General features: G+C 30.4%; 4 protein-coding genes and 1 long non-coding RNA gene across 5 annotated transcripts; 1 reads left to right on the forward strand and 4 right to left on the reverse strand.

Moving 5' to 3' along the window:
• On the reverse strand, window positions 1-748 carry LOC114076173 (non-specific lipid-transfer protein 1-like). Its single transcript, XM_027915073.1, has 2 exons — window positions 308-748; window positions 1-202 (listed from the first exon to the last, which is right to left on the reverse strand). The coding sequence occupies exons 1-2, from the start codon at window positions 667-669 to the stop codon at window positions 196-198; spliced, it is 369 nt and encodes a 122-aa protein (XP_027770874.1). The 5' UTR covers window positions 670-748; the 3' UTR covers window positions 1-195.
• Window positions 749-4,314: 3,566 nt separating this feature from the next.
• LOC114075565 (aspartic proteinase CDR1-like) lies at window positions 4,315-5,502 on the forward strand. Its single transcript, XM_027913922.1, has 2 exons — window positions 4,315-4,491; window positions 4,969-5,502. The coding sequence occupies exons 1-2, from the start codon at window positions 4,315-4,317 to the stop codon at window positions 5,500-5,502; spliced, it is 711 nt and encodes a 236-aa protein (XP_027769723.1).
• A 6,564-nt stretch (window positions 5,503-12,066) lies between these two features.
• On the reverse strand, window positions 12,067-12,882 carry LOC107031449. The gene is made up of 2 exons (XR_001458210.2): window positions 12,383-12,882; window positions 12,067-12,292 (listed from the first exon to the last, which is right to left on the reverse strand). It is a non-coding gene; the product is annotated as an uncharacterized LOC107031449 (long non-coding RNA).
• A 2,848-nt stretch (window positions 12,883-15,730) lies between these two features.
• On the reverse strand, window positions 15,731-17,113 carry LOC107027675 (non-specific lipid-transfer protein 1-like). Its single transcript, XM_015228775.2, has 2 exons — window positions 16,693-17,113; window positions 15,731-16,063 (listed from the first exon to the last, which is right to left on the reverse strand). The coding sequence occupies exons 1-2, from the start codon at window positions 17,049-17,051 to the stop codon at window positions 16,054-16,056; spliced, it is 369 nt and encodes a 122-aa protein (XP_015084261.1). The 5' UTR covers window positions 17,052-17,113; the 3' UTR covers window positions 15,731-16,053.
• Window positions 17,114-17,690: 577 nt separating this feature from the next.
• On the reverse strand, window positions 17,691-20,590 carry LOC107014656 (beta-hexosaminidase 2). The gene is made up of 2 exons (XM_015214704.2): window positions 19,569-20,590; window positions 17,691-18,777 (listed from the first exon to the last, which is right to left on the reverse strand). Exons 1-2 carry the CDS (start codon window positions 20,344-20,346, stop codon window positions 17,828-17,830), a joined length of 1,728 nt encoding a protein of 575 aa, XP_015070190.1. The 5' UTR covers window positions 20,347-20,590; the 3' UTR covers window positions 17,691-17,827.
• Between the last annotated feature and the right edge of the window lie 6,117 nt (window positions 20,591-26,707).

The raw sequence follows: 26,707 nt of genomic DNA on the forward strand, positions 1-26,707 counted from the left end.
TTCAAGCCAAATTATTGCATGTTTATGTGAAGCTCAATATATATTATAATCCTTCTCATTTAGTTTCGATTTTTGTGATAGTAATTGCCTAGTAATCATATATCCTAAACAAATCAAGCTATATACTATGCATGTTAGTTTTTCATAATAAATAAGTTCTCGTCACGAAAGATTCCGAATCGACCACTCCAAGACTCATATCCTGTCACAAAAAAGTACAATATGATGAATCAAATATCGATAGAAAGAATAATTTATAATAACTTTTAGGGGTACGATATTAAATTGAATAATTAATTAAACTTACTCGGAACAATTGACGTTTGGGACGATAGGGAAGGGCAATAGGACTCCACAACGTCCAGAAATTGATATAGATACTTTATCGTCGATGTTCAAATCTTGCATTTCAGATTTAAAACATTCACAAATTGCTAATTCTGCTTCACGGTTTACTCCCATGCCATTAAGTCTAAACATTTCATTGCAACAAGTCTTTGGAACAATGCCAGTACTTTTGTACCCAATTGACATCCAATCTATGCAAGGTTTAATACGTTGAGCTATTTCTTTGCACTTAACTGCACCATCCGATGAATATGGCCGCGATAACAACAACGAAATAATCATAATAACAACAAGAGAAAATGTCGATGATGATAGTCTCATTGTGAAGTTTCGATCGAGATTCAAAGTAATTTTTTTTTTTTGAAAAATAATAATAGTAACGATTTGGGATTATTTTTTTTGTGCCAAACTTGATTTTCTATTGATAAAGTTGTATGTGAAGTTAGTACGTATTTTTGGGAGGGTCATAAATAATTGATTCTCCGCACAAAAAGACTCTTTGAGGCTACTAATTTAAATACCAATTCGAGTTCGTTAATGACTTGCTAGGAGCCAATTTTAAGTTCATTTGATTTTTTTTTCTGGATTTTGACATTTAATGGATGGATTTTTTCAAATATTTTTTGTAGTGCAAAAAAGACACATGTTAAACCTACAGTAGTGCGGTTAGATTTTAATAAAATGAATACTGCTTTTTATTTCATCTGAGTGAATTGGGGTTATGTGGAGAGAGAAGGGAAGGAGGAGTCACGTGTAAATCACGTGGATGACGCTAAAGCATGAGATAAGTATGGAACCACTGGTCGCATCAAGTGGGGTCCAAAATGTAATTATGATACGTATACTCATTATTGCACGATTTGTAAAAATCATCATACATTAAAATAAAGACTTTATAAATACAAGGCATGTATTTCTATTTTTATTTTTGGTAAAGAGTAAGTCGTTTTAATACACAAACTAAATTATTCTAAATTCATAATTTATCATATCCAAAAATGGGATACAATAATTCGGAGATAATCAATAACATATATTATTTAAAAATTACATACTTTAAATAATTTTTTGAAATATATATAAAAAATCTAATGTATTCTCAAAATTTCACAGGTGGCACATGAATCATATTAATTAATATTTTAAAATATTTTTAAAAATATTTAAAAATTAATTCACTCTCGAAATATCACATATGCCAAAAATATTATTTAAAAAGCACATTAAAAATATAATAAAAATAATAAATAATAAATATTCAAAAATTTAATTGGCTCTTTTAATTTTTTGTATCACATAAAAAAAATAACTAAATTAATATACATTGACCCCCGAATTGCCCGAGCTTTTATGTCTAGTAATAATGTAGGAGAGAAATTTTAAAAGAGTGTGGAGTTAAAAGGGTAAAAAAGATTGTCAAAAATTCCAAAAGGGCATATTAATTTTTTTTAAAACCAAAACGGTAAAATCGCTCACGATGTAGCGACTTGTACCTTTTGAAAAAGCGAAATCGCTGCAATAGCAGCGATTTCTTAAATTTGCATTTTCTTTTTTTTTTTAAAAAAAATTAAACAAATCGCTCCACACGGAGCGATTTTCAAAATAAAATAAAAAATTTCTATAAGTCGCTGCAGAAGCAGCGACTTCCATCAAATTTTTTTTTTAATTTTTTTAATTTATTTTTTGCTTTATTTAAAAGAAAAATTGCTTCAATTTTTTTTTTAAAAAAAATCATTGGCAACAATTTTTAATTAGTTTTTTTTTTAAAAAAATCAAATCCATGTAAAGGCAGCGATTTACACTAAATTTATATTTTTTTAAAAAAAATCAATTAAACGCTGCAAAAAAATTAGCCGATTAAATTAAGTTTTCAAAAAAAAAAAAATTTAAGTGTAAAGCAAAAAATGTGTTAATTAAGAATTCATAACATAAAATGAATTCTCAATTAACACATTTTTTGCTTTACACTTAAATTTTTTTTTTTTTGAAAACTTAATTTAATCGGCTAATTTTTTTGCAGCGTTTAATTGATTTTTTTTAAAAAAATATATAAATTTAGTGTAAATCGCTGCTTTTACAACTATTTGATTTTTTTTAAAAAAAAACTAATTAAAAATCGCTGCCAATGATTTTTTTTTAAAAAAATTGAATCAATTTTTCTTTTAAATAAAGCAAAAAAAAAAATTAAAAAATTGATGGAAGTCGCTGCAGAAGCAGCGACTTATAGAAAAAAATAATATTTTTTTTTAAATTTTGAAAATCGCTCCGTGTGGAGTGATTTGTTTAATTTTTTTTAAAAAAAAAAAAATGAAAAGGCAATTTTAAGAAATCGCTCCTATGGCAGCGATTTCCCTTTTTCAGAAGGTATAAGTCGCTAGCGTTTTTACCGTTTTGATTTTAAAAGAAATTGATATGTCCTTTTGGAATTTTTGACAATTTTTTTTACCCTTTTAACTCCACACTCAATTTTAAAACGTGAAATTTCACTCTCATTTTAAATTTAATAAAGGTCAGGTTACCACATGATGCCTATTCTACCCTAAGTTCTAGCTGTGTTTATTATAACAAATATATGCACAAGTTTTGCACAGTCCAGCTTAATTTACTATAATCGTCTTTTAACAAAAATACTCATGTTGTCCACAGTCCACAAATAAATACCATACCAGTTTAATTTAATATAATTGTCTTTTTAAAAAAAAAATTATTATGAGTACATTTATGCATACACTGCTAGTGGGCTGATTCAGTACTTTCAATGAGATTTTATTATGTTTGATCTCTACATTGAACTGGCCTTCTATTGATAATCTATTAGATTGTAGTAGAAAGTAATCACCAAAAATGCTCAAAGATAAATACAATTAAAGGCCATAAAGAAGTGTACTAAATATGATGGCTAACATAAATCATAAACATGTAAGCATAATATAGGCATTAGTCAACATGAGACATATACCATATATGATCATAAGAGACACAACTTAAGACAAAGGCTATACGAATGAGAGACATGACTTTAGGCATAATCAATGCATCTAGATCAACCTAATTTAATGGAAACACTTCATAAGCACCCTCAAAGCATGCTTGTGCAATGCAATGCATGGAAAAGACCCCATAAATCTCACCCATGCTAAGCAAAACCACTTTAGGCTCTCATTCATATTCGTCGTCTTTTGATCTCATCCATAACTTATTTCTCATAGACAACTTTAGGCAAGCATATCAAGGAAGACAACTATAGCAACAAACCAAGCTAAGCATATATCGTGCAATCAATCCCATATAGAAACATACTTACAATACTTTTTTGAAGTAATCTTGTTAAATCATACACATGGTACTTTTATTAGGGAATTGTCCCACTTTATTTATTCTTACTACTCATGGTAGATCAGTATCCCGCTACTTGTCCATGACAGATCGTTTTCTATATATGTCATTTCATCGTTTGTGTATATGATTTAAAATATACGGTATAATTATTAAATAATGGTGTTATGAGTAATATTTTTAAACTATAGGTTAAATATTTATATGTGGTAGCTAAGTATATCTAATTACGTGTGTTTTACTAAATTACATGATCATAATTTTGTTTGCTTCATGCCAAACACACTTAATATATATTATGTGTATAGCCATACCTAATAAATGTATAATTTCTATATATGGATTAAGAAAAGTAAATATCGAATCCGAATCCGATAAACTTGTTATGTAAATTTTTCTTGTTTATATGACAAACACACACAATATATAGCTTACAACTAAAAGATAATGGGCACTAGTATAATATGGGTAGCCCATGTTATTAAGAGGGACAATAGAGGGAAAAAATATAATCAGCACTATATACATATCTTCCTCCTCCTCCTATATATAAGCATACTTTGGTGTCATTATATACTTATCAACAAAAAAAAAAAACTAAAGCATTATATCCTTGTGTAGACATTAAACATGACCATCTTCTGTTTCATTATTGTTTTTTGCTTTGCAATATTGACCGTCACTCAAACATCAGTTTTGCCGGAATCAGAAGCAAAGTCGAGTGGATTTAGCATTGAGCTGATCCACTCTGCTTCTAAGAGGTCTCCGGCTTCTCTTTCCATGGAGTTGGTTCCGGAGCCTCTTGGCGTTTACTATATAAATTTTTCTGTTGGAACCCCCACCTAAGTTCCAACTCGCAGTGGCTGATACCGGAAGTCATGTAAATTGGATACAATGCGAGCCATGTGTCCATCGTTACTCCCAAAATCTACCCTTGTTTAGCTCTTTAAACTCTTCAACGTATAAGGCAATTCCTTGTAACTCTTCTCAATGCTTCCAAAAAGAATGTGAGGGAAGCCAATGTACGTATGCATTGAATTATACGGATAGTAGTTACTCGAGTGGTGATTTGGGTATGGATATATTTACTTTCTATTCTCCAAAAGGAGAAGATGAAATTTCTTTTCCGGGTATTGTGTTTGGATGTGCTCACAGCTCCAATCACTAGCCCAAACATGTCCGGTTTAATGGGTCTTGGTGTTTTTCCGTGGTCCTTAATTTCACAAATTAGTGCGGCATTTGGAAAAAGGTTCTTCTATTGTTTCGTGCCTTTGTCACAATTAGATGTTCCAAGCACATTCACATTCGGTGAAAATGCTTGGGGTACTATTCACCCCCATTAGCTTGAACCCTAATGAACCTTTCTACTTACTAACTCTCGTGGGTATATCGGTTAATGGTAAAAGATTCAATCTTTTTAATAATAATAATTCCACGACTATTGGAAATATCGCCATCGACTCAGGAACTACCTTAACCAACCTTCCTACACAATTATACAACCAAGTTGAAACAGCCATCTTACAAGCCATCAACGTGCAACCATTTTTTATAGAGAATTCAACCAATCCCTGCTACAGGGATTTCAGTGGCTCTGATGTTCCTCCGGTAACAATGCATTTTATTGCAGCAGCTGTGCCTCTATCCAAGGACAATATAATATGGCCGGCGGGTCAAGGAATTTGGTGCCTAGCATTTCAACCAACGGAAGGTCAAGGTTTCTACTGGAATGTGGCCCAAACAAACTTCCTAGTCGGTTACGATCTGAATAAAATTATAGTATCTTTCAAGCCCACTGATTGTACTAAGATGGCTTAAATTAAATTAATATGAATATTTGCATTTAAATTTGGTGTCTAGCATTTCGACCAACGGTAGCTCAAGCTTATTGTGGCTTTTTAGTGGTCCAAACAAACTGAATAAAATCTCCCTATTAACATAATTGTTTCTGCTTAATTTGTAATAATAATATCCTATTTAAACAAAAAGATAAACACATGGCAAATTAAATGGATTCATTCAAAACACATAACTAAATAAATAAAAAAGTTATATTAGAAAAAGCCAAAAAGTACCAACATTTAATACATAGAGTTTGTGGTACATTGTTAGTTAATAGCTAGCTAGATGCTATAATTTTGTATTACTTTCCTAAATTGTAATATTTTATTTTTGTTATGGTAATATTCACAGTTTATATATCAAAAACATCTAACCTAAATACTTATAGAAATAAATTAAATACAAATCCACATACGTCTAACCTACCTATGCATGCATTCTTGTTGAAAGCATAATAAATAATATGCACCGGAATAGTTGCCAGTATGATACTCAATTTTTTGCTAAAAAAGAATTTCAATTAAGGAAGAAAATGAATAATCTCTCAAAATAACATGTGATAGGAGCAACTAACAACCACAACTCTATTGTAGCCTAGCTAGCTAGAGGAATTTAATATTCGTAATATATCATTAAATGCAAGTCAAGTATAATTTCGTAATACTCATGGAATCTCTTATTTTATTTTCTAACAATATTTATCTTAAATTTATTATTATTAATATACAAATTTATGATTTGACTGAATCGTCCTTCATCATATATCATTTAATTAATTTAATTGATTTTATAACATCCTTTTCTAAGAAAATCTCTTCTTTTCTTTTAATCCTTTCTAAAAAACTCTCATCATCTCTTAATGACTTAAACTCACAATATTCGGGATGAAAGTGAAGGATGCTTATCATCCAAGAAATTCCCTTTTATCATAAAAAATAATAATAATTGGAATCTTAAAGTCTATTGGTTATTTATTGAGTTAATATTTCAAAAAGTTACTCAACTTTGAGAATTTTTCTAGTAAAATAATTAAACTTTATTTTGTATCAGTAAAATCACTCAACTTATACCTTTATATTGTATCAATAAAATCACTAGACTAAATTTGTCATTAAAAAGCAAATTTAACATGACAAAATATATACACATATGAACCCAGAAAATAAATAAAATAAAAAATTTATTAAGAAGTTTTTACGGACAAACTTAGTGAAATAGCTATTATAATATTACTATGTATTTAAACTTTGCAATATATCATGATATGTGTATGAGAAAAATGAAGTATCGCACACATTTTAAAATTATTTCTTTGATATTAATAAGATATACTTGTAAATTAGGTAAACAATCAATCAGTGTCATTGTTTTACAGGAGTAACACGTACAAATTGATCAACATAAAGAAAAGGAAATTATATCATTAAAAAACATATATTTTTTTATTTGTAATATTTTAATAAAACGTGGCAACAACGTTATGTGCTTTTATGTAACGCCTACTTATTAATTAAAATAAATCATATCCGTTAAAAAGTTTTAATGGATTTTAAAATTTTATTTATTCGTCAAATTCATATTTACATGCTATAAAAAGAAAATTATTTATCATTTTAAATTTCTCTTTGATGATAAATTTATCGAGTAATTTTATTAATATTAATGTCTAAGTTGAATGATTTTATTAATACAAAATAAAGTTTAATGACTTTACTCTATAAATTACTAAGTTAGAGTTATTTTTTGAGATATTAACTTGTTATTTTTATTTATTTAAAATAGTAATGTGGATTACATAACAGGAAGGAGGACTTGGTCACAATCCACCCATCTAAAATGTGAATTGAGTTAAAGTGGATTAGATCACAATTCATCCATCTAAAATATGGGTATATATGAATTTGGTCAAATATGATTTGAATAAAATGATTGTAACCCATTTAATCTCCTAAAGACAAAATTAAAAATATTAAATCAAAGCTAACTTCTTAATACCTCTATTGAAGGAAAATATAATATGGCCGACCGGTCAAGGAATTTGGTGCCTAGCATTTCGACCAACACAAGATGAAGCTTTCTACGGGAATGTAGCCCAAAATAACTTCCTAATTGGCTATGAGTTACATAAAATGATCGTATCTTTTGTAACGATCTTTTTAGTCGTTTCGAGTGCTAATTAAAGTCGTGTGTTTTATAAAATATTTTTCGATAGATTCTAAACTGAATATTTTGGACTATTCATAACTACAATTATAAAATTAATGGAGTACTTTTTATAATTTATTCAGTTGGTGGTTAAAGAAAATAACATTAAAATTAATAGTGAGCCACTTTTACTATTTTTATAATTAGTCTTATATAATAATTAAGGAGTAAATATTTTGTAGAAAGAATAAGGGTTTGGACGAAAAAGATGACGTAAAAGCTCATTGTGCATCATCACCGCATAAACAAAAGGAGAATATTGTGGCTTCAAGTAAATCACTCACGAATATTAAATCTTATATTACATTGTGGGTTGTTTAATACCAGTCATTATATTATTAATAGTGAAAAAGGAGGTAGAAAAATTGAATTGAAAAAGTTAAAAACGGAGGCACTAGTAAATTGGACTTGGGGGAATATCAAATTGTTATGATATAATATTTTAATGGGGTAAAATTTGGTTGATAGTTGGGAGGTAATTATTAATTATTATGCCATTATGATTAGAAGGGGAATTCATTACAGGTGGGAATAATGTTTTGGCATAGGGTTATGATTTGTATGTTACGGTCATAGTTGGAGTTATTAGACCATTTCGCTTGTTTGGTTTTCGGTTATGGGGATTTTGTTTGATTATTATTTTATAAATAAAGTTTTGATATATTGAGATAGATAATTAAATATTAAGTGTAATATATTATTTGGATGCCATGAAAGTTATGTTATTCAAAAAAATAAAGACTTAACCTTAGGCTTAAATATAAAAAATAAGGCTTGGCATGTTAATAAACCTCAATATTAGGAAATTGAGTATAGATTTGTGTTTGATAATTTTTTGATCTAGGCTAGACATAGAATAATATGAGTTTTAGGATTTAGGGATTTGGGTTTTTAAAGATGTTTTAGGATTTTTATCCTTTTTTAGGGTTTAGGGTATTTAATGGTTTTTGTCAAGTTTTTTTTTTTTTAAAATAGAGTTTAGGGCTTTTAAAGGCTTTTAGGGTTTTTTATTTCTTAGGGTTTAGCCATATGGTTAAAGGTATGGTTTTATAGTTTCTTAGGTATAGGGTTTAGCGTTTAGGTTTCTTAGGGTTTAGTGATTTAGGTTTAGGTTTTTTTGTCTAAAGGCTGTTGGGGTTTAGAGCTTAAGTTTTTATAGGATTTTTGTCTTAATACCTCTATTGATTGAAACTGGTTGCCTCACTTGTGAGTTCTAGTCCATTATCAGACCTAATGATTTTCAACTTGGTTTGAAATTGATTTTCTATGAGAGATACAAAAATCTTCACAACTTGTAGTGCATTACTCTTGCACCTGATCAACTGTGTCCAAGTTGATCTACTATGATCATCTATCATTGTCAAAAAATAATTGTAGCCTCATGTGTGGGTACATGATAAGGCCCCCATAGGTCAATGTGTAATAGCTCAAAAGGCTCTTTAGTGGTGGTAGAGCTTTCCTGGAAAGGCTTTTGATCTTGTCTTGCCATAAGGCATATGGTACATGTAAAAGGTTGTCTGGCAGAAAAACTTACTGATATGGTAGAGATATTCTTCATTTTTATAAAAAGGAACAGGTCCAAGTCTAGCATGCCACAAGAGTTCAATATCAGGAGTATGAGATGTAGGTAAAAAATTAGCAGAAGGAAAAACATAGTTATTAGTAAGACAAAGACAATTAACAATTGAACAAGCTTTTTAATTGATCTTATGTAAGTATTTTACAAAAGGTGATGGGAACAGGGAAGCTTGATTGGTACAATGAGAAGGACAAATAACAACATGAGATGAAACATTACTAATAGAAGGTGCATGGAAATTATGGCACCTGAGACATGAAGTATTGGCCATTTTTTGCTCTACCAAGCTCCGGAGGGCTCTTCGGAGAAGGGCCCTGCAATGAACAAGATAAGTTACTAAAATTGATTTTTTTTCTTTAAGTTCTAGAGCCAAACAATGTACAGATATCAAATTGAATTAAAACTAGGTACAAACAGTACACTGCATATGGTTAAAGTTGAATTTAAACAAACATCTCCAGTTTCAATTACTTTAACTTTGTATATTTGGTAAAGGTAATCAAGAAAGGTTAAGGTAGAGGTCTAATGTTTTTAAGGATGACTTTGTTATAGGTCATGTGATGTGATGCACCAGAATCTATGATTCAAGATCCAGCATTTAGCTTGGCACACCTACAAGATAGATCGACTATATCATTTATAGAAGAGTAACAAGCTAGTATACCTACCAAGTTCACAGCTCCACTCATCATATTGTCTGAGTTAGATTTCCCATTGCCAGCCTGCAGAGTTCAAAGGCATTTGTTTCTTCAGTGCAGGATCCTCATCATTTTGCATCTCAGAAGCACACATTTCCATGAAGACCTTGAGTTATGTAGGTAGCCATGAAGTTTGTAACACCTGTCGTTTGTGTGTCCTGATCTCTTATAGTAATCACAAAACAAAGAGAACCTGGTAATGCTAGAACTACCCCTAAACACATTGTAATTATTGAAATTCTCAGAGTTTCTTTCACCTCCTCTAGTGGATATGTATTTGGTCTTGAAATCTTTGGGCACTGCACTATTGCTAGACTGGCCATAGGCATTTGATGAGGTAGATTCAAGGACTGTTGAATTGTTAGGCTTCACTTCCCTTTGTTATTTTTCTTGGGATAAGATGCATATGCCATACTTGGAAGTGTATTCATCATAAGGAGTTGCCTCTGATAGATGTATACATCTCATTTAAACCCATCAAGAAGTGTATGAGTTTCTGTCCTATTCAGCTTTGTGCAACTTCGTCTTACCACCACAAGGGCACATATATGTACATTGAGAATTGACATCTATAGTGTTCATTTCTTCCCACAACTTCTTCATTCTTGTACAATAGTTACTAATGTCTAGAGTACCTAGGACAAGGTCATTTATCTCTTTCTTTAATTGATATAGTTTGCACCCTTTGGTTTGATCATACTTTTCTTCCAACTCTGCCCAAAGTTCATGAGCATTGTTCACATACAGCAGACTGTCGCGTAGATCAGGAGGCAATGAATGCAGGATCTAGGAAGCATGTCATCACATCTTTCCCATTGCAGAAAACCAGGATCAACAGGATCAGGTCGCACAAGTGTTCCATTTATGAATCATGTTTTTCTTTTCACTAATAGAGCTTTAAGTACAACTCTTCTCCAAGATCTATAACATGTACCATCAAAAACTGAAGGCAACAGAGAAGATCTAGCACTTTCTGATGGATGTAAGTAAAAATACTGACAAAATCTATTCGAACTGATGTGGGATCAATATGAGAAGATGAGAGGAACTCGAATTAGCTTCAGCTTAGAGATCAACCATTTTGAGGATCGCCAAGAAATTCAATCACTTTGACAATTAACCAATAACAACACAAAACAATCACAAATCCAATCATGATAATTGAACAAGAAGAAGATGAATCCTCCAGATAACAGAGAGAAGAGGATCAAATGAAGATCTAAAATGGCAGAATCAATAGACAAAAGGAAATCTCACAAATTAGATTAGATGCGGAAGAGAACTTGAGATCAATCTCTGTGCTCTGATACCATGAAGAAATTAATTAACACAAGCTGAGAAACTCCATTGATGAAGTTTAAGCTCACATGGAGGAAATTGAAACTAGAGAAAACAATAGCGTGAGTTTTGTATTTTTTGATTGAATGAATCAGTCTTTACAAGTTGTTACATGTATACAAACTGTCATTGGAAGAATCTAGAAGGAACAACCTAACTAACTTGATTCCCTATTTGATAACACATGTAACTAACTTCTAACAAACTACAAGATATTTTAATTGCATAATCTGAACACATTCACTTCTTAATTAATAATGATAAACTAATAAACTCATTCTATTAATCATTATTTTCTTAATAAATATATATCAATTCTAAAGTACATAAATAATTAAAAACAATAAAAATTAATAAATATCTAGTAAAATAATAAAAATATATATACTTGAAAAATTTATTAAAACAACGATAAAAACAAAAGTACATGAAATACATGTATATTACGTAGGATTTTCACGTGCAGGTGTGGAGAAAACGTTTATTTATGCGGCTCATAGTTATCCATATAACCGCTCACATTTTAGATTTTATCTTATTTATTTTTATTTGTTAATTATTTATTTTTTCAAAAAAAAGGTTTTGGAAAGGAAAAAATGTATTTTGATTTATAATCCGTTGACACCTTCCAATTAAATTTCTCCAAAAAGGGAAAAAATATAAAAGAAAAGAAGAGGCTGTAATTTTTTAAAGCTATGCTACAATTTTGAATACAAAATATTGAAATATGTAAACACACAAAGTTTATTGAATTTTTTTACAACTAATACAAAGTCCTAACCGAATACTCCATAGATCCTATAATGATTGTCTAGGACATTATGTATCCTATAGACAAATCAATCTACATATACTAAACTCTATTTGTAATATAAAATATTACATCTTGTTGTTTCTCCAAATTAATCACTCCAAGCCTCAAAATTTGGTATTTGGAGCGGTTATCCTGTCACAAAAATTGTGATATGATCAAATTAATTTACGTTATATATACGACAAAGAAATTGAAGCAGAAAGACAATGTAACTAAACTTACTCAGAACAATTGACTTTTGGTGTGGTAGGGAAAGACAAGAGAACTTGACAACCCCAAGTAAGTGATTCAGCTGCTTTTGCATTGATATGTGGATCTTGTAATCCTGCCTTAATACATTCACAAATAGCTACTTCTGCTTGTGAGTCTTTTCCCATAGTATTAAGTTTAAATATTTGATTGCAACAAGCCTTTGGAGGAACCTTACTATTCTTGTAACCACTTATTGTCCATTCTATACAAGATTTCATATGTCTATTTATATCTCTACATTTAACTTGATTAGCTTCTAAACTATGCACGGGTTTCAATGAAGACGAATTCGAAAACGATAAGGAGGAGATAATAATTAGAATAACAACAAGAGAAATTGATGTTGATGATGGACTCATTGTGAAGTTTCGATAGGTAATCTGTCTTATTTTCAGATAGGTTAAAGATAGATACGTTTAATAAGGATTATTTTTGTTATTTTTTGTTTTTGTTTGTTGTAGTAGAGGTGGCTAAAGTTGATCAATATTTATAAAGATGTATGTGACGTGATTTTGAAGTTGGATTATTATCCACCATATTTCTAACAAGGATAAAGGAGGTACCACGTATGTTTGTGAGGGTGCTGCTTAATTCACTCTCCACATAATTAAGAAGTCTAGCTCATTGAGGCCATTCAAATTATATAAAATTATAAATTTGTTTTATATATAGGTTAATCCATAATATAGATTTAAAAATATTATAATATTATCAAAGTAAAAGGAGACAAATTAAAGGTTGATCATATAGAGGGTAATTAAATTGAGAACTTAAAATGTTCAATTGAGATAAATGAGGGAGAATGTGAATTATTCAAAATGAGTAGGAGATGTTACATTTCTAAAACAAAATTGAACGCGTATATAATTTTCACACTTTTATTTTTGCTATGGGTCAATTTATTGCAAAAATAATGATAATTAAAAATACAGACTAGTGCAGATTGCTATTTAGTGTTTTTACAACTATAGAAACATAAACATAAGACGAAATACACGCAATTGAGAAATAATTACATGAAGATGCAGGAAAATGAAATACCAATAACTAATACTAAAGAAAAAACACAAATTAAAAATTCATGGAATATATATTTATACTCATAATTCCAGCAAGAGCTTCATCTTAGTGATTTCCAAATTAAGATCATTTTATCCTGCCAAAAGAACAAACGTTTAATCTACACGATGTAATTACAGCAAAGTAATAAATACATTAGAACCAATAAACAGAAAAAAATAAAATAAAAAAATTCCTCGTACGTAGTACATATATAGTTTATTACTATTCCAATAGTTCACCAAAAAAAAAAAATCAAATATGTTTGGTTATAGTATCAAGCTACTTATTTAAACATATATTATTATTATTATTATTATTATTATTATTATGATTACAACCTATAAGGTAAACTTATTGAAGTACGTATACTAATTAAATAATACAAAAGAATGCACAAATTTTACCTACATCAACAATAACATTATAATGATGAGTTTGAAGCTTAAAGGATATAAAATATTAATAAAAATTTTAAAACGGTATATAAAATTTTATATTAACCAAAACGGTAAAATCGCTGGAACAACAGCGATTTCTTCCAGCGGAAAAAGCAAAACCGCTGCTATTGCAGTGATTTTGCAAAATGTGATTTTTTTTAAGAAAAAAATTCAAATCGCTACCTAGGCAGCGATTTTCTTTTTAAAAAAAATTTTTTTTTTTTAGAAAATCGCTGCCTATTTAAAAAAAATTAAAGAAAATCGTTGTCATTTTTTTAAAAAACTCGCTGCCTAGTTTAATTTAAAAAAATGAAATCGCTGCACATGCAGCGATTTTCCAAATTTTATTAAATTTTTAAAAAAAAATTTGGAAAATCGCTGCATGTGCAGTGATTTCATTTTTTTAAATTAAAAATCGCTGTCTAGGCAGGATTTTTTTTTTTAAAATGGAAATCGCTGCCTAGGCAGCTATTTTCTATAAAAAAAAATTTAAAAAAATAAAAATCGCTGCCTAGGCAGCTATTTTCTATAAAAAAAAATTTAAAAAAATAAAAATCGCTGCCTAGGCAGCGGTTTTCTAAAGAAAAATTTTAAAAAAATAAAAATAAAAATCGCTGCCTAGGCAGCGGTTTCTAAAGAAAAAAAGTTTTTTTTTAAAAAAAATTGAAAATCGCTGCCTATGTAGCAATTTGAATTTTTTTTAAAAAAAAATCAAATTTTGCAAAATCGCTGCAGTAGCAGCGATTTTGCTTTTTCCAATGGAGGAAATCGCTGTTGTTCCAGCGATTTTGCCGTTTTGATTAATATAAAATTTTATATGCCATTTTAAAATTTTTGTTAATATTTTATACCCTTTAGGCTCCGGACTCTTATAATGATTCATGTCAGGTAAATATTATTTTTCATATCAATATATAGAACTTAAACTCGTACCAGGACATTTGACATAAGGAGAGAAAGTGAAGGGCAAGGCGATTCCACATCTACGGGGAAGCGCTTTAGCTGTTGCATCTGAGATTCTCAAATCTTTTATTGCTGACTGAACACATCTACAAACAGCTGACCTATTAGCAGTGTTATTCGCGATTTGAGAGAGAGTTAAAGCTCCAGCACAACACGCGTATGGAGGAATCCCAGTCACCCCACTTCCGCCCTTGAAGAACACCATGCAAGGTCTCAAGGCTCGTTCTATGTTGTCACACTTAATGTTATCGGCTTGTGAGTTATAAGTTTGGAGAATCAAGAAAAAGAGTAATAAAAAAAATGTAACAAAAGGATACGTAGGCTTCATGGTGAAGTTAAGGATATTGGGATTTTTTTGAGTTTGATTTAATTCTTAACGAATGATTTGTGGTTTAATTTATAGAAGTTTTATAGGAACATGAAAACAAATAAAGTTGTTTGGTTGATGACGATATATCGAATTGGCTAAAGATAATGGAGAAGATTAAAATAAAAATAGATGCATTATTCACTATCAAAGGAATAGGTGAATAATTATAGGATTACAATAAATTACTAGTAAATTGAACATCAAAAAGTGATTTCCTTTTTTTTTTACCCTATAAAAAACTTTATATTCTAAATTAGAGTAATATGATATAATGTTCTCAAAAATAATTAAGGTGCATAGAGTTTGCATGGCTTACGTAGGATTTTCACATGGAAGGTGCCATGCTATATTTGTTTGTAATCGAGTTTGCCCTAAAATAAGGGAACACTTATACGGCTCATAGCTATCATCACAAATCTTCTATACTATTCAAATTCATAAAAAAAAAATATATTAGTTTGATTTATCTCAAGCCCAAAAAGAAGAAAAAAATAACAAAAACTTTGATAAATTCTCGTAACGTACATAATTTATTTAATTCAATGTAAGCGCAGCTAGCTTGTATTATAAGAAAAGTTAATTGAATTTTCTCCTCATCGAAGAAAACATAATTTTATTACAAGCAGAAAAAAAGTACAAAGATTCTGAACATAACATCGAGATATATTATATTACAAATATAAACCATGAAAAAAAATCACAATTATAACTTATATGTATCTCGACAAATTTTATTTGCTATATAAATAAGTCTTCATCACATACGCTAAAGAAATGCCTTGTATATATATGGCATCCTTAAAAACACTTCAATTGATCCTGCAAAAGTAGTAACAATGTACAAAATTATATATCAAGGACATATCGACAAAAGTTATTAGTCCATAAAAAACATTGTTTATGACTCAGTCCGGTTATTAACTCAACTTATATCTAGCTCGGTTAAGATTATCTAAAAATTGAACTTATTTACTATAAATATGCAAGTCAAATTGATCCAACTGAGATCTTGTCAAAATATTTTAAAAGAATTCCCTTTTTGATTTGATATGTTATATGTATAAAAATAAAATTAAAAAAGTTTAATTTTGTATGCTAATTAAACAAATCATAAGGAAATAAAATAAAATTTGATAAGTGTTGGGAAGGTTGGGTTATGAGTTATGACTCCTTGGTTTCACATCTCAACCCAATGACCAACATTTATTGACTCAACTCGTTTAAAATTCAGTTTAGTCCGCTCATTTGGCACTCTTAATTTCATTTTACTTTGGTTCAACCAATATTTAGGCATATATTATCGACCTCTAGTAGTACTAAAAAGTTCCATAATATATGTATAACATTTTTCAGGGAAAACATTATTTTGTTATTTTGTAAAATCATGTATGAAAACTGACTATTGTCGTGTCAAACGCGCTAACAAGGTAGGAGGAAAGTAATATTACTTGGTGCAGTCAACAGTGGGTGAAATAGGGAATGACAATGAGATTCCACAACTCTTAGGAAGACTCCCAGCAAGTTGAGAGTTAATTTTGATTTTTTGAGATGCATTCTTTAGACAAGTGCATGCAGCCTGTCTATCTGGAACAGTTGTTGCAGCAGATGCAAGAGATTGACAACCATCACAACAAGGTTGTGGTGGCTTCCCACCACTGCCTTGTAAATAGCTGAGGCAGGGCTTGATTGAGCTAATTACTGTGCCACAAGTGATAGCACCTTCTGAAGATGGTGTAATTAGTAAGAGAATTAGAGTCATGATGAATGGTTGTACTAGTACTAATTTTGCTTCGTTTGAGGAATTCATGGTTGGCTAGAAGAGTTTGGACTTGTGTTGTTGAGAGTGATCTTTTGTTCTGTTTTTATAGATGAAATTTGAGAAAACTCACTAACACAAGTAAGTTATAATAATGAAAGATTATGTTTGGTTTATGTGATTGAGTGCAAGAAATGATGGAAAATTATTGATGCATTTTCTTTGTTTTAAGATTTGGGTATTGTTATGTGGAAAGTCAAAAGTTTGGTGCAATGGAGATTGAGGCAATTAGGAATTCAACTCTGCAAAGACATCGAATGAAACTTTTTGTCTATACGTCATTACGTGTACACGTTTTTACTAAGTTAATAATTTGAATCTTGAATTAGAATTTAAGAAAAAGTGTATTTTTTAAAGGTAGTAGGAGATTGAAAAGTCAATACAAAATGATAGAAATGGAAATTAAAAAAGAATAGTGAAGGGCAGGAAATTAATTTATTTTGAATGGATACAAATTTTTTGGGTATTCTCGAGATTTTGCATACAACTTTTAGCTTCTTCGGGTGTTTACTTTTTTATTGGATCTCCGAGTGAATTCATAGAACCATATGGTAGTTGCTATCTTCAAAAAATGGATGTATTTCGCTATCCTATCAGCAAGTACAGATAGGATAGGGGAAAACAGCAATGTAAGAAATTCCCAGATTCATTTGCCTAGTAAAATCATGGTAATGTGGTGGCAATAGAAGGTAACATTACAATAATAAACTGGATCTGAATATTGAAGATAATACAGATAAATGACTGGTACAGACACTGATGAAGGATCAGCTAGTAAATGAATGAACTGTGTTACACATGCCTGGGTTTTTGAGACACCAAAGTGGTTGAATCGGTTCAGCACCTATTCCCCTAGAAACCATTCTGTACCTCCATTCATTCAGTCGATCAGTAGCCTCTGCATATCTCTTCATTCCTGTTTCATCGCGATTTCCTGACCACAATGCTTCTGCCATTGCGGATGCTCTTGGCCAAATCCTTGAGTCCATAACAGTTGAATCAGCTTGTTCGGACCATAATGCTACTTCCCCTCCAATTACCAATGGAGCCTCCTCATCAGTAAGGCCGTAGGTTATATCATAGTTGTAAATGGTTTCCCACGTCTTGAAAGGCCCACACCATGATCCGCCATTGCCTTGGTCAGTACCTGGTGGCTGATCATAGCGGCTGTCATTCCCAACGAAGCTTCCATGGCCACAGTCCAAGTAATAGTAATCTGCAGATGACACAATCACACGGTAGCCAGAAGTGACAAGCTGCTTTGTATTGTTTGGTCCATTATTCCAAGTTTGCATAATAACATTCTGTGGAGGAAGCAGAGATGGATTCACTTTCACGTTACCACTCAATATAACATCCTCCCAGTAGACCACCGTACGATTGAGTGAGAGGATTTCAGGTAAGGTATTATTGATAAACTTCTCTAGTAGCTGACTGAGAGTTCCATTGCTAGCAACAAACTTTTGGACCGATAGATCAGTATTCCAACAGTCTGAATTGATCTCATCTGCTCCTCCGTGAAAGAGTGAATCCGGAAACATGGCGATAGTGTCCTGGATGACATTCTTGACTACTTCATAGGTCTTGGGAATCGATGGGTTCAGTTGGCCAGTGCCTGGTTCAGCTGCAAGAGCTGGACTACTTCCAGCGGGCCACCAGAACATATTTGCACAAGTGACTATCTCAGGGTAAGCTTCAGCCCACGATCCTGTATGTGCTGCAATATTTGCAAAATCGGACAAACTTCAGGCATTTAATAGTGTTACCAATACACTTACCTTTGTTCCTATGTCAACAAAGATATCAATATGTGATTCTATGTTTAACAAAAAAAAAATTTAACGTGCTTTACAACATGATATAACCTTCTTCTGTGGAGGATATAGCAATTTGCCTCTCATTTGGATTTTAACAAAATATCAATTGTAGTAATAAGGACTATCGCACTTTCAGTGGTACCAAGACAAGACTGTCCCTTCCATTACCCTTTATCAAGCTGGTTTACAAGATAATCTAAAATTCATAGTTCTTTGCACACCAATGTAAACAAAATTGTCAAAATCCTACCTACGGAACTACCATAAAATGGAGCCAACTATCAAGATTGAGATCGTCAACCATCTAAACTCTCATTCACATCTTTTTAAAAGTATCAAACATATTCTCTTACATTTTTGTGCATATATCGGAGGATATATTATTCGTATTGAGAAGAGTACTCAAAAGAACCGCGGTTCATACACACTACCTTTCCAAACCCAGGCTTAAAGGTTTTGGTTTCCTGTATAAAAAGATACATACATTTTCATTTGCCAGAAGAAAAAGTTCCAAAAAATCCACCAAGGTCCCATTAAGTTAAAATTAATAAATTAATGATCCCCATGTCCTGATAAATTAATAATACTTCCAAAAGTCCAATCTTGTTCCTTTTCGGGATTACCTAGAAATTGTAAACGAAAATTATCCATACATTATTCTATTATACTTTATCGCGATTCCATAACTTACCAGGCATGTCAATTTCAGGTAAAACCCTAACTCCGTGTTCCATTCCATATTCCACGATCTTCTGCACGTCCGCCGGCGAATACATCATCTCGTTGCTGTACGCTCCTTTTCCGGCGAGCTCAGGCTCCGATGGGATCACAAGCGGAAATGAATGTGAATCAGTTATATGCCAGTGAAAAACATTCAACTTGTTCATACTCATAGCTTTAATCAGCCTTAACAAGTGATCGACTCCGTAGAAATTTCTCGAAGTATCCAACATCACACCTCTGTGAGTAAAAATCGGTAGATCGTGTATATACACGCCGGCGGAAACTCTGGTAGGGTTTCCGTACACGAGTTGTGAGAATGTCTCCAGCCCTCGCATGGCTCCCCATACAGTCTCCGCAGATATGTAGGCGGAGGCGGATCCGTCGGAAGGTGTGGAGAGAGAGTAGGACTCGTTGACTCCGTGAGCGAGTGGTGAACTGACATCGGAGACGGAGATGACAAGGCTTTGTAACGGAATTGATGAAGTGAGGTTGATCGCGGGAGTTATGATGGGACGGTGGTGTTCGGAGAGGATGAGGTGGCGGTAACGGTCAACGGCGGGAGTGAGGTACCGGTGGTACGGGTGGGAGATGGTGAAGTTTGAGGAGAGGAAGATGGATTTTGGGTTGGGCCAAAGGAATGTTGTGGGCTTGGGCCAGACATTGATTGGGTAATTTGTGGCTGTTGTTTGTGAAATTAAGATAAAGAATAATAGAAGAAAGAAGGAGAATGTTTTCTCTCCTCTCATTTTTTCTCAAGAGAAATGAAAATTACAAGGACTATTTATGTTGTTATTTTTCTAAAATATCAAATTTTTGAATATGAAGAGTATGGTTTGTTTGTTACAATCTTATTATATTACTTTTGGAAAATACCTACATAGTTTTGATTGATAATGTTTGGAGTTTATATTGTGGGTGGGATGGATGAAAGGGGATTGTATAAAGACTTGACTTGGCTACTTTCTTTTCAACTTCAAAAGTCTTTGCTTCTAGTTTGTTGGTTTGTGATTTGGATACAAGCAACTTAAACTTAATGTTTTTATTACCCTTTTAAGTGTCGTTTAGTAGCTGGTTAAAGTTATGACTAAATGTATGTATTCATTATTTTATGCAGATATTAGTAATGAAGTGATTAATAAATAATACATGTATCAGTTATTCTATCTTTTGTTATGCATAAATGATACTTGAATTTCTTCATAATGTATGCATGTATTAGTCATTCGAATTTCTAAATTACAATTCAAACACTGTATTAATTTAATACATGAATAATTTATTTCCTAGTTAATTAGCAAACATAATATTCCTTATACAAGGTTGCATCTAAACCAGCTACCAAACGACTATAGGCCTTTAGCGAATAAATTTTCAAGTGACCATACATTATTATAACTTTGAGTCATTTGTTCTTCTTTGTTTTTTTTGTTTTTTTCTTTTTGTTTCTTCTCTTCTTTCCTAAATAAACAATTTGAACTTTGCTTGAATTATAAAAATAAGAAGCATAATTATGTTTTTGTGAAGTTTAGACAAATAGTCATTGGTTATTTGTGCTTATTATGTTGGTAAGTTTAGCTTTAAGTAGCATGAATCAGAATTACCTTTTAAATGAGATAAGAAAAAATTTTCACCTAATTTTAAATATACAAAAAACAATTAAATGATACAACTCATTTAACTTAACTTTTATAAGTTTATAAACAACTCATTAGTCGTGATTAGTGAGACAAATTAGTTTAAAGAGACTGCAGGCGAGAGGGCTATAGATTTAAAAATAGTCATTGACCCCTAAATTGGCCAAACGGCTGCTAATCATATATTTCCCTATTTACTATCCATTGATAAATACAAAAAATTGTCTATTAAATAGCATACTTTGGTGTATTTGTATATTGTCAGAGTATATAATATATAATTATATTTTTTACATAACAACAATCAGAATAGTTGAATCATATCGTTATGTAATAATACTAAAAAGATATATATAACATGTGAATTGTATACCTCGATGATATACAATGTAATGTCGGGTGTTTTTTTTTAATAAAATGATTAAAAATAGGTATAAGTTGTGATATTTAATTAAAATAATATGATCTTCTAAGACTTTGGGAACTCAAATGGATTATAGTGCCAAGTGGTTTTTGTTGAGTTATTCCCTAGTATTATTTGTAGATATTCAATACGGTGCAAAAGCCGATGCCTGCAAAATCGTTTTTTTGTTAATTCATTCATTGAAATATTTCAAATTCGTATCGTGTAGGATAATAGAATTTTATTTAATAGAATTTTTTTTTTTGTCAAAAATATTTTCTTTTATTCATATTATTTAAATTCTGCTATACTATATCTTTTAGTGGTTCGTAGATCATAATTGTGTTTACAAAAAAATATTGTGTTAGCAATAACTTGGTAAAAGGATCAAAATATCTGTCACGCATTAGAAATAATTTAAATTTATTTATTCTTTCTGGATTCTAATTGTCCTTCCGCATTAATTTCAGGATTAAAAATGTCACTCCTTGCTCCTATTGGATTACAAACATTAATTTTCAAACAAAAAATGCCTCATCCATGGAATTTTGAAATGTCATTTGCAGTAATTTATTTAATTGATTCACTTTAACTTAATAATAAATAATTTAACTCATAAAATACATACGGGTTAATAACCTTAAATCATTTATTTATATCTAGTTTCTCGATGCTTAACATTTTGCGACTGAATAAATTAAAAAAATAACAATACCTTCTTTGTTTGAAGCTGCAATTTTTTGTTCCAAACTGATAATACAATCGAATTCATATTTAGGTTCAACTCAGCTTCTTCATCCTTTAACAATAGTGGATTCTTAGAAATTCGTTCCCAACAATTTTTAACAAATAAATTTGGATGGGTCAGGTTATATATTTTATTTCATAATTTTATTAAAGGTGGATTTTTAACTAGAAAATTAATATTAAGGGCAGTCGGGACCATAGATGGTAAAATATTGAAAATTGTATAGTTTTCACTTTGGCATTTTATGACCTCTAGTACCCAAAATGAATAATAATTCTACTTAACAAAAGTACATTTAATCTCCACATTAATGTACGTCTGAAACATTATGAGATAAACTTTTTGAGGAGTTAAGCTTATTTTCGATAACTTACTTTCTTTTTTTATTATCAAAAGATGGAGTTGCTTCTTTCTTAATCAGAGGTCTTAGATACAAGTATTGGCTATGAAAAAATCTTTGATTGGAAGCATTATTCTTCTAATGAAACTTTACTTGACGTGAATCCAAATTAATTAGACTCAATACAACATACAAGTATCAAACACAAAATAAAATCTTTAAAAAAAAAAAAAAACTTTTTTCGAGTTTACTCTTTACCAATAATATTTGTTAAGTCATTTTCTACTGCGAGAATTCTGCTTCAACTTTACATAGTCAAGTCAAAAAAAATTGATTGGGGGTTGTGTGATGCATGGGGCCGCAACAGTTCACACATTTTTCACCGATTAAATATAGTCGATCGGAAAAAAATAATATATATATCTATAATAAACACTTTATACTACATGATATGAAATTTCACCTAAAATTATCTCTTTTGTTAAAATGGAAAACTTTTAGATTCAACCAACTAACAAAATAAACTTTATAAACTAAGAACACCTCGAATCTTTTCGTACTTTTTATTATCGTCTTCAAATAAATTCTTTTCTACAATAATACCATGAATAGCGCATATATAGCAAAGCAGCAAGGGGAATCTAGAAAATCTTAAATTGAAACTGCTTGATAAAAAAATGAAAATCAAACTACATAGTTAAACATACTTCACTATCATATATACTATGATTATCTGTACTTTAAAAATATTATGTATCTTACCATTAATTAAGAATTTCCTACCATATATTGAGGAAGATACATTTGGATACAAGTATTTCCTACCAGATCTATATGTATCGGGTGTGATTCACATCTATCTGGGTGACGGGCGAGAGGTGAACGAGATTTGTTACGTATCTTAAATACATGTAAATTCATTTGAATACAATATATTTAAAATAAATTACACTTAATTTAGATCTCGTATATTCTAAGATATATGAAACCAAACGTATTTAAACGTATAATATTACAAATTAGATTAGTGTATCTACTGAACTCAAGGAAGAAGAATAGTGGCAAACCTAATGCCATAAACTGCAACTCCAATATTAGAAATATTAAGCTTTGAAGGACAAAAATCATTTTTTATTACACTGATAATACTGTATAAAGTAAATTTTTCACATCATTAATGTTTATTCGTGATTAGATTAAAAATCAATTCAAATATCAACAAAATGGTCCCATTAATGCCCATATATATCCTTTGTAGTTTGACAATATATATGGTTACCTTATTACCCTTTTAAATATCCTTGCATTAATCACATATATCAATAGAAATTTTTTATTTATTTATTCAAAATCCTATCTTTAATATTTTCGATTTGTACACTTGCAAGCTCGTCATTGAAATAATATCTCTATCAAATCTGAATTTAAAACCTACAGACTAGATAATATACGAGTATATATTGTTTTCTTAATTTAAAAAAATGTTTGTATTGTACTGTTAAAAAATGTAGCTGTTGATTAACTAATTTAAATCATATAAATATATCCTATGTTTAATTGCACAGCTAATTACTTAAGAGAAATTCAATTAATAGGCTAATTACATTAAATGGTATACAAGCTCACATTAATATTTGTAACCTCCAAATCTCACCATAATTATAGGAGTAATAACAGTAATTAGTACTATATTTCAGGAAAATTAAAACTCATATTATGGTACAAAATTAACCAGAAAATGAGGAACTAATAAAATCTTCGCAATTGTACATTAATTAACACTATCATATATAAATATTAGTTCAAAGTTTTTTATTTTCCAATTTCGTATTCGATATCTACATTAGGTCAGACTATCCAGTTATGCGTGCGTTGCATGTGTGTATCGATCGACGGAGAACTCGCCAGAGAAGCTGAATTGACAGAAACTACGGAAGAGCTGCGACGGTTTCGATGGCGGTGATGACGTCATCGGTATTTTCGTCTCAGCTCTTTTTGCTACTGCGCATTCTTCTCTTCAAGGTACTACTACTTACGAGAAATAACATTTTTCGATCGAATTATTTTTGTGACGCATAAATTTATATTTTTATATTATAATATAATATAACATAAGTTATGTTAGTTTGATTCCTATAAAACTTAAACACTTAATGTCAATAGAGGTAAAAGTTCAGTTTAGAACCCATAAATTATATGGTTAAAATATAAATTAGATTATATACTTATGTCAATGGAGGCAAAATATTCTAACTTATGCTGATATGGCAAAAATCAAGATAAATAAAATGATTTAATTGGAAAAAATAGCATAATTTAGATTCTGTATTACTTATATCAATAAAGGTAAAATTTCAATTTCAAAACTCGTACTACTTTATATTATATATCTTATATAAGACGTAACTTAATTTTTAAATAACCTATATGTTAAAAAAAGGCAGAAATTCTACAAACTTGTGCTAGCAAAATTAGGTATTAGAAATGTCACACAACTTATGCCGCTTGAGTTGATTCCTACTTTAACATATGTGTTGTAAAATTAAATCTTAGATAAAGTTGAATTGTTTCATGAATTTTAATTAAATGAATAATTAAGACCAAGAATAACAAATTATTACTTTAAAAAAAAGAAAGTAAAAAAAGTGACATAATTCACTACCATATTAAGAGTTTTCATCATATATTGAGAAAAATACATTTAGATATATGTATTTTTACTATCAGATACACTAAAATAGAGAGAGACGAGCAAGATTTGTTATGTATGTATATCTCAAATACATCTGAATTCACTTGAATACAATGTATCTAGAACAAATTACACCTAATTTTGTATCTGAAAATACATGAACATATCTAAAAGCACCAAAATTTGATAAGATACGTAATATTATAAACTAAAATATTAATTTATTAACTAGTGAGATTTATATAAGTTTTCAAAATTGAAAACCACCCTAAAGCACGAGCAATGCATGAAAAGAACTTCAAGCTGGAGCTAAGTTGGGCTGCCCTAAAAATAGATGGTTGGGCCGACGTAAAGAGTAGATCACTAGCTCAGTGGGCCTGCTCAAACAAAATTGAGATATTGGATAAGGGAACTTATATAAATCTCACTAGTTTAGAAGCTAATTATTTAGATATATTTAGTTTGTAATATTATATATCTTATCAGATTTTGGTGCATCTAGATATTTTCAGATACATGTATCTTGAGATAACATGACATCAAAATTAGGTGTAGTTTGTTTTAGATACATTGTATCTAAGTGGATTCACATGTATCTAAGATACATTACAAATCTTGCTCACTTCCCTCCCATCTCGTTCGCCACTCTACTATCCATAGGGTATCCCATATAAATGTGAATCACACTAGATACATCCAGATGCATGTAACTAGTGTGATTTATATATATCTAGGATACATAACAAATATCACTCTATAATAAAAACAACTTTTAACAAGAATAAATATGACAAACAAAGAGTGTCAAAGTCTTTACCGACATTAGTTAAGTGTCATTGAATCCAATGTTGCTAAAAGCTTTAAGGACATATACAAAGAGTATTAATTGCCACAAAAATACATTTTTAGCGGCAATTAAGAATTAATTGCCGCTAATGATCAATTTTGATGTAATTCTCTTCCCATCTCACTCGCTCCTTTCCCTATTTTAGGGTATCTAATAGTAATAGCAAAAATTACATATTTCTAAATGTATCTGCCTCAATATATGATGCGATACTTTTGATTAATGATAAGATATATAGTATTTTAAAAGTATGGATAATTATAGTAAATATGATAGTGTATCATCCATCAAGCTAACTAATCAATTAAGAACTAAAGTAAAATAACAAATGAGTGTTTAATAAAACACATGTCTTGCATTTTATAAAATTGATATATTATTTGTAAATCAACTCTTAACAAAAGGATAGCATGTCGGTCCATTTCCCACGTGGCATGTGATAA

The sequence above is a fragment of the Solanum pennellii genome, chromosome 1, assembly GCF_001406875.1.
Source record: "Solanum pennellii chromosome 1, SPENNV200".
Classification (NCBI taxonomy): Eukaryota; Viridiplantae; Streptophyta; class Magnoliopsida; order Solanales; family Solanaceae; genus Solanum; species Solanum pennellii.

Coding starts and splice junctions, on each gene's coding strand:
- LOC107027675 (XM_015228775.2), bottom strand. CDS start 17,051: ATGAATTCCTCAAACGAAGCAAAATTAGTACTAGTACAACCATTCATC.
- LOC107014656 (XM_015214704.2), bottom strand. CDS start 20,346: ATGAGAGGAGAGAAAACATTCTCCTTCTTTCTTCTATTATTCTTTATC. Junction 18,778..19,568: donor ACCTGAAATTGACATGCCTG/GTAAGTTATGGA, acceptor CAAATATTGCAG/CACATACAGGATCGTGGGCT.
- LOC114076173 (XM_027915073.1), bottom strand. CDS start 669: ATGAGACTATCATCATCGACATTTTCTCTTGTTGTTATTATGATTATT.
- LOC114075565 (XM_027913922.1), top strand. CDS start 4,315: ATGACCATCTTCTGTTTCATTATTGTTTTTTGCTTTGCAATATTGACC. Junction 4,492..4,968: donor TGGTTCCGGAGCCTCTTGGC/GTTTACTATATA, acceptor TGTCACAATTAG/ATGTTCCAAGCACATTCACA.